At 42.0% G+C, this 8,295-nt stretch overlaps 1 protein-coding gene across 1 annotated transcript; it reads right to left on the bottom strand.

The window, feature by feature from the left end:
• Positions 1 to 465: 465 nt before the first annotated feature.
• LOC110487070 (synaptogyrin-2) lies at positions 466 to 7,187 on the bottom strand. Its single transcript, XM_021558990.2, has 4 exons — positions 6,916 to 7,187; positions 3,754 to 3,991; positions 3,270 to 3,406; positions 466 to 2,597 (listed from the first exon to the last, which is right to left on the bottom strand). The coding sequence occupies exons 1-4, from the start codon at positions 7,012 to 7,014 to the stop codon at positions 2,382 to 2,384; spliced, it is 690 nt and encodes a 229-aa protein (XP_021414665.2). The 5' UTR covers positions 7,015 to 7,187; the 3' UTR covers positions 466 to 2,381.
• Between the last annotated feature and the right edge of the window lie 1,108 nt (positions 7,188 to 8,295).

Below are 8,295 nucleotides of genomic sequence, written 5' to 3'. Positions count from 1 at the left end.
GTTCGAGAGGATAACAAAAAGGCAATGTATCAGGGTAAAGTGTGACTGACTGATCAGTAGTTATTTATGATGCAAGGTTTCTTGTAGTCAGTCGGTAATTTAATCGCATGCAATGTCGAACAAGCTCATGTCCGTGATAGCAGTGACGGTGCTAGACTTCAAATACCACACACTATGCTAGTAGTGAAAGGTTCCTGGCATTGGCATATATTGAAAAATTTACAAGAGTCATGGGATGTTTATGTTGCACAATGTCGGTTTTCAGTAAACTCCGCGTCCAATGTGAAACATAACTAGAGGTGACACACAGGGCCCACCCAGAGAGAGCACAAATAGCCTTACTAGTTATAGTTGTAAACCTTATCTACTTTTCACCGGCTCCTTTACTCTCCCTCCTTAGCGGCTGCTCAAATATTTGCCTTTGGAATACACCCTTCTTTAAAAAATAAAAAATGGGCCAGTCTCCAAACAGGAAAAGCCTTTATTTGGCAAAGGTTCGGTTGGTGGTGTAGTAGGCTTTTATAAGGCACTTTGTGCAACAGACTGCAAAGCTCAGTGCTATCTTGAAACCCAAGACAGAGGGCATAATAATTGGTGAGATCACATCATCAGAGAGAATGTAAATAAATGAGCTTGTACCGTAGATATACCAAGAACAAAGGCAGGACCATATGTCGTTTTTGATGAAGGTTCTTACTCTGGTACTGTATGGAAGTCATTGTCATGCCCAGGAGGATTAAAGGGCATAGGTCATTTACATAACAATTTTCAATCTAATATCACAATACTGCCTGAGGAAGACTAGTAGTCAAAACACATTGCAGTTGTGTGTCCTAATGTAGTATGCTGACTGCTCCCATAAGTATTATTTTATAAATATATTATGTTAATAGTTCACTAGAGTTTATTGCAACGTACTGGCAGCCTACTCAATTTCTTTCAATACCATTACAATTCAATATACTGTATATATTACCTACTAGATGGTATTTTGTTAAACTCATCTATGAGAATTCTGATATGAGTTTGTCTGAAAAGGGGTGTGTCGTGGACAAGAACACACCAGAACTGAATAAAACCGTTCCCAGGCAGGTTCGGAATAGATGAAGGTAGGAGACAAACAAGTTGAGGAGAGGGCGTTCCTGATACTAAACACACACCCTCGTTTACCAAATATATTACAGACTCGTTTGAAACTACAATAAAGATCAAATGAAAGGGTTAACATGACTTGGGAGCATGTTCTACAAATGACAGAAAGATAACGCGTTATCCAATTTACCCCCCCAAAAAAATGTACGTCTGGTTTCCCAGACCAAGATTAATAAACCTATTCCTGGATGAAAATCTACTTGCAATGGAGCTTTTCCATTAAGCGTGAGTTTCAGTCCAGAAGTAGGTTTAAACTGGGTACAGGAAATAGGCTCTGAGTGAGTTCAGTGGTGGTTTTTAAAAGCACTACAGTAGTCGTTGATATACAGTAGTCGTTAAAGGTAGCATTTTTCAGACAGTGCACCCATTATTGGGACAAATAAAAGTATGGGTTTGCAGAGAAAAACAAAAATGTTTGTCAATAATTTAGCAATACATTTGATTTCTAGATATATGGCAATAAGTTTTGATATCCTGGGCTGGCTAGAACGTTGAAATACATTGAAATGATCAGAAGGTATTTGTATATGCACTATACCATATAACTGGATTTAGGCAGCATAGAAAAATACAGTGTGTCCATAGCATAGCATAGCATAGCATAGCATAGTATAGCATAGTATAGCATAGCATAGCATAGCATGGCCTCATTAATTGCAATACAAAGCAATGTTCCCAGCGACAGCGACATATGTTTTAGTGGTTTGATCTGAACTTCAGTGTCCACATGACTGCATTACATATGTTACAAGACAAACAGTGCAGAGAACAACAGAAAGAACATATGGCAGTTACCTCAAGTGGTGATGGCACTCAATCTCATATTTTTCCATGGCATTCTAGGTTTTACCCTAGTAACAGTTTTCCTTAGATTCTACCTGAAGCTCAGCTCAGGCACTCTAGTTGTATGTATAAAAATGCAGCAAAATATCCATTCACAACCTAAACTACAATATGAATACCAACTGAAATCATGTCAACACACCCTTCATTATGTAAGCGCAACACCAGCTAAGACTTAGGGACTTAGGTGAAAGGAGAGGACCAGTGGAGTGCTGAGATCAGTCCACATAGCTGAGGCAACATAGCCTGGTCCCAGATCTTTTTGTGTTTGGCATGACCGTAGGAGTTGGCAAGACAGCACAAACAGATCTGGGACCAGGCTACAGGCACCAATGGCAACTTAAAAACTCAAACTCCCCCCCAAATCTGGTCAATGGTCCAGTCCCTCAGTAAGACGGGGGCTGGTATGGTGCTGGATGCTCTTGGTTTTGTGGGGTGAAAGGGGACTGCTGGTAGCCCTCTGGCCCACTGGTGGGGTACGGGGGATAGGCGGAGGTGGATGGGTAAGGAGTGCTGTAGTCTTTGGCTGGGTCTGTGTAGCCCTGGTCAAGATCACTCACTCCTCGGCGATATCTTGTATAAGCAAATGTAGTCAATAGAGCCTGTGAGAGGAAATATTGGTAAATACGTTTTGAAAAATCCCATAACACGTGTCACAGGCACGTATACAGAAACCCAGCCTAAAACAGCAAGCAATGCAGATGTAGAGCATTATGTGCATGTTACAATTACTGCCAGAGAGTGTTATGTGTAAGATAAGTAGAAGATTCTAGAATGCCTGGTGCGCTTGCACACTTGATTTAGAAAACCTCTAGCTGGACAAGAGACAGAGCCATGAATCCTGACTGGCAGCCTCATCAGTGATTAGCCTCTCCCCATCTGTAGTTATGTGAATATGGGTCTGAAATGCTATGCTACACTATTTAATCTATATACATGTCATATTATATAGCTGCATTATCACTGTTAATATGTACATGTATTCTCCTTTCCTTATAGAACCACAAAGATGACTTCTATGTGTGTGTGTGGTGGTGACCAAGATATATAAATGCTCTGGAAAAGGACACATCTGCCTTGTTCTTGCCTGACAGCCTGTAGCAAGTCAGAACGCTAACAATCAGCATTAATTACTAGCGGGTTAGGGCATTCACTGTCGACCGCTCAGACCAGCTAGCAGTTTCAAATAGTAACATGACATTTGAGAGACAAGAGAGACGAGAGAGACAGAGAGACAGAGAGACAGAGAGAGAGAGAGAGAGAGACTGACTCACCCAAGTGACAATGGAGAAGAAGGAGAAGGCCACTACGGCTCGGGCGGCGTCGACAGGGATGCCTGCTACTTCGGTGGTGTGAGACCACTGATTGGCCAGGACACAGAAGCAGATGAACCAGAACAACGTCCACACTCCTGACAGAGGAGGGAAAGTATAGTTTATGGTAACATTTCCTACGAATTCCCTCTTCCTAATGCATTATAAGTGCATTCATAACGCCATATGAGCAACTACACTATGAGTGTAGTTATAGATGTTTATAAGCAGTGCACCTTTAGTACCTAACTTGTTAAGTATAGTGAATTGTGCATGGCATAAGGCATTATAAACCTGCTTGTAATGCATTGTAAGGAAGCTATTCATATGAAGTGTTGCCAAGATTATCGTTGAAAAATCTGTCCATAAGTGTCAGTTCTGGGTGCCAAACTACAGCCTTACAGATTTAGCATTGGAGTATCACAAGCAAATGTTTTCCCCTAACCAGAGAAGACCAAGTCAACAGTGACAATGTTCTTCCTCTCTTTGGCGTTGCTGATCTGAGGGAAGTACGCGTCCAGTATGATGAAGACGACGCAGGCGAGAAAGGCCAAAATTCCGATACCCACTCCGAAGCCGCATGCGCTGTCATTCCTGTTGAACATGCATTTGGTGTCAGGCAGGAGTGAAGGGTTGACATAGCCTTCTCCAGTGATGGTGGCAAACACCACTATGGAAAAGATCTGAAGAGACAACAACATGTCAGTTAGAACACCTTGGGGTCCGTCACATAGGCCTGTTATCATATTATCACATAGGCCTGTTATCATAGAAGACTTATCATATTATCACATAGGCCTGTTATCATAGAAGACTTATCATATTATCACATAGGCCTGTTATCATATTAGCACATAGGCCTGTTATCATAGAAGACTGTTATCATATTATCACATAGGCCTGTTATCATAGAAGACTGTTATCATATTATCACATAGGCCTGTTATCATATTATCACATAGGCCTGTTATCATAGAAGACTGTTATCATATTATCACATAGGCCTGTTATCATAGAAGACTGTTATCATATTATCACATAGGCCTGTTATCATATTATCACAAAGGCTTGTTATCATAGAAGACTGTTATCATATTATCACATAGGCCTGTTATCATAGAAGACTGTTATCATATTATCACATAGGCCTGTTATCATATTATCACATAGGCCTGTTATCATAGAAGACTGTTATCATATTATCACATAGGCCTGTTATCATATTATCACATAGGCCTGTTATCATAGAAGACTGTTATCATATTATCACATAGGCCTGTTATCATAGAAGACTGTTATCATATTATCACATAGGCCTGTTATCATATTATCACATAGGCCTGTTATCATCTAAGACAGGTGTAGCACAGTGTTAGACAACCTGTAACCAATCACACGAGGACATACAGTACGTCCTGGGAAAAAAAACATGAAAGGTAATATGTCTGGAGGGAGGCGTAACGGTAGAGGATAACTTCAAGGGGTGTGGGTTCAAGTTCTATTGTCACAAGCACAAGTACAGTGAAATGCTTAACTTTCAAGCCATTGTGTATGTTTGGTATGATTTCAGGGGTTGACCCGTAGTGGATGTGGACAGCCTTATGAAGCCGACCTGTAGTGGATGTGGACAGCCTTATGAAGCCGACCCGTAGTGGATGTGGACAGCCTTATGAAGCCGACCTGTAGTGGATGTGGACAGCATTATGAAGCCGGCCTGTAGTGGATGTGGACAGCCTTATGAAGCCGACCTGTAGTGGATGTGGACAGCCTTATGAAGCCGACCTGATGTGGAGGTGGACAGCCTTATGAAGCCAACCTGTAGTGGATGTGGACAGCATTATGAAGCCAGCCTGTAGTGGATGTGGACAGCCTTATGAAGCCGACCTGTAGTGGATGTGGACAGCCTTATGAAGCCGACCTGATGTGGGCAGCCTTATGAAGCCGACCTGTAGTGGATGTGGACAGCCTTATGAAGCCAGCCTGTAGTGGATGTGGACAGCCTTATGAAGCCGTCCTGTAGTGGATGTGGACAGCCTTATGAAGCCGACCTGTAGTGGATGTGGGCAGCCTTATGAAGCCGACCTGTAGTGGATGTGGACAGCCTTATGAAGCCGACCTGTAGTGGATGTGGACAGCCTTATGAAGCCGACCTGTAGTGGATGTGGACAGCCTTATGAAGCCGTCCTGTAGTGGATGTGGACAGCCTTATGAAGCCGACCTGTAGTGGATGTGGGCAGCCTTATGAAGCCGACCTGTAGTGGATGTGGACAGCCTTATGAAGCCGACCTGTAGTGGATGTGGACAGCCTTATGAAGCCAACCTGTAGTGGATGTGGACAGCCTTATGAAGCCGACCTGTAGTCGGCTACTCGATCAACCACAAAATGTGCATTCTATTGGAATTCCCATTGAAACCCTTTGGACAGCTATAGCAGTGCGTGGGTGAAATGTGTGGGCTCACTCAGTTTAGCGCAACGCTGATTGGCTATTATTTTATTTGTATCAAGGGAAGCCAAATGCTTGCTGGCTTCCCTTGCATTCAATGCTACAGGCGGCAACAATGTCATGCTCCTTTTGACCAGACAGCATCAGATAGATAGTGCTCCTCTGTCTCCTGTATGTGTAGCCTGTTTCACTCGATCGGATGCTTTCTCCGGTGAGACACATCAGCCACTTAAGAATTGAAGGAAAATTGTGAAACAGAGACACGAAAAATAAATGTATCTTTTTTCTGGGTCAATTTTTTGGGTTGCCTGGGGCAAGTGAACTGAGCAGTTGCAAGTTGCGTTGAGCTTGCCCCTCGGTCACCCCATTGGGGTTTTTAAGTGAAAACAACCAAACTGGGGCCCCATGACCTGTATCCCATGATGATTTCCGATTGGTATCCAATGGGACTTTTCCACAAGGGCTTCAGCTTTTGGTTAGCTAGCTCAGTGCATCCAAGATCTCTTCTTGACATTGAAGTGTAGTGCAACATCAATTAACATGTTTTTCCCCATTAAACTAAACATATTGTCCATCTTATAATAATATAGATAGTTGCATGCAAACAAATTGTCATCACAGCTATCCTTGCAGAACTTTTACAGGGGTACGGAAGTTGATGGGATGACCGTGTGGTGTGGTGGATCTGTCAGACTGACAGTTGATCAGATAGTAGCTAAACAAACATCTTCCACGTCATGCCAGCGAGCTAAAGTTACAGCAGCAAGCTACTAACATCTGTAGCTCAAAAGCTGGCCGTTGGCAGGCTTACAACTACCATCATCAACAGTTGGCAAAACGCTTAGTTTGGTTGACACAGCTAAACTGGTCACGAGTAAAAGTTCCCTACTAGAACACAGCTGGATAGCCTGTTAGCTAGCATTAGCCAAGTGTCATTCTCAACTTTTCCACATCACAAACTAGAAAACAGGTCAACAACTCTTTCATGTTGTCTTCTTGCCTTGATGCGCAAAGCTTTTACATAAAAAGAAAATACAACTGTGATGTGCACTGTAGTTAAACAGACAGCTCGCTATGGTTGCTAGCTAGCTAACGTTAGCTACTTCAAAAGTTTCCTAAGATAACACGCTTAGCTGGCTGTCAACCTAGAGTAAATCACTCACCCAGCTCAAGATGCGGACTATGGTTTGAGGTTGTTTAATAAAGCTCATAAAATCGAAGTCACCTCCGGCCAGCGAGGCCCCATAGGCACCAGATTCCATTTTTTATATATATATTTTTATGCCGATTAATATGTCCCAACTTCAGCTAGAAAATGACTATGCGCAGGTCTCATTTGTGAAGTTGCAGATCTGTGGTTTTGTTTTCACTCTCATTTCCTGAAAAGTTAAAGAACCGCCCCGGACAATGACCACGTCATCTCTATGATTTTTTTTCTTCATAGGACTAATAATTGCTTCAAATAAATGGGGGTACTGCTACTCTCACAGTGACCTTTTGACCATAGTGTTCAGTATTGTCACATTATCACACATTTTCAAAGGGTTTGTACAAAATAAATAAGCATCTATCCTCTCTCTATGTGTCTGTGTCCCCTTACACACACCCCATTGTGTACACAATGGCTTGTATCTTTATTAACTTGTTATCAACTTCATTTTCACAAGCTTTGAGAATAATAGATAGGCTTATGTAGCCTAGTGGCTGACATTATGGTGTGGAAGAGAGCAAGATAAAATATAATTCTGGCTATAGTGTATAATATATAATTCATCGTTATTGTCAAGGCTATAGCTCATCATCAAGGCAGTATTTGCAATGATACCCCTAGGAACAACCACCTTCCATAGGCTATGATGGTGGCATCCACAGGCGGTTGGTGGCACCTTAATTGTGGAGGACAGGCTCATGGTAATGGCTGGAGCAGAATTGGTGGAATGGTATCAAATACATCCAACACATGGTTTCCATGTGTTTGATGCCATTCCATTTGCTCCGTTCCAGACATTATTATGGTCCGTTCTTCCCCCAGCAGCCTCCACTGGCCTCCCAATCAGCAAGGATGCTGCCTTTTGATTGGGACACAGGCTGTGTAATGTGCTTTGGACATGAAAACATTGCATATTGACCACCAAATAGAAAACATTTATTGGTGTTGTTGTGAGGTCTGCATATCACTGTTATTCACTTCTCTAACTAATATCGTCTCAAACAACTGCTATCATATCCCACTAAACTCCATTCATAATGTAGGTTTACCACTAGAGGACAGCAGAAGCACACAAGGGATTCCTGCTGTGAGAGACAGACAGTTTATTCTGAATTATATATTCACTTCATTTCATTCTTTAGTGATGTGCCAATGCATTTTAGTTGTGCACCACTGTGATGCAGGATTGCAATTAGAATGTTACATTGACTTACAAAATGTATTCAAACTATCTAGAATAAACTTGACATTCATTTGGAAATATTTTATTGACGTTTTCGAAACTTTTCGCATAATGAACACACCTCTAATGAGGAGAATGTATTTCATTGGT

Source organism: Oncorhynchus mykiss, chromosome 12, assembly GCF_013265735.2.
Source record: "Oncorhynchus mykiss isolate Arlee chromosome 12, USDA_OmykA_1.1, whole genome shotgun sequence".
NCBI lineage: Eukaryota > Metazoa > Chordata > Actinopteri > Salmoniformes > Salmonidae > Oncorhynchus > Oncorhynchus mykiss.
The sequence above is the reverse complement of the archived record's forward strand: the minus strand, read 5'-3'. Positions and strand labels throughout refer to the sequence as shown.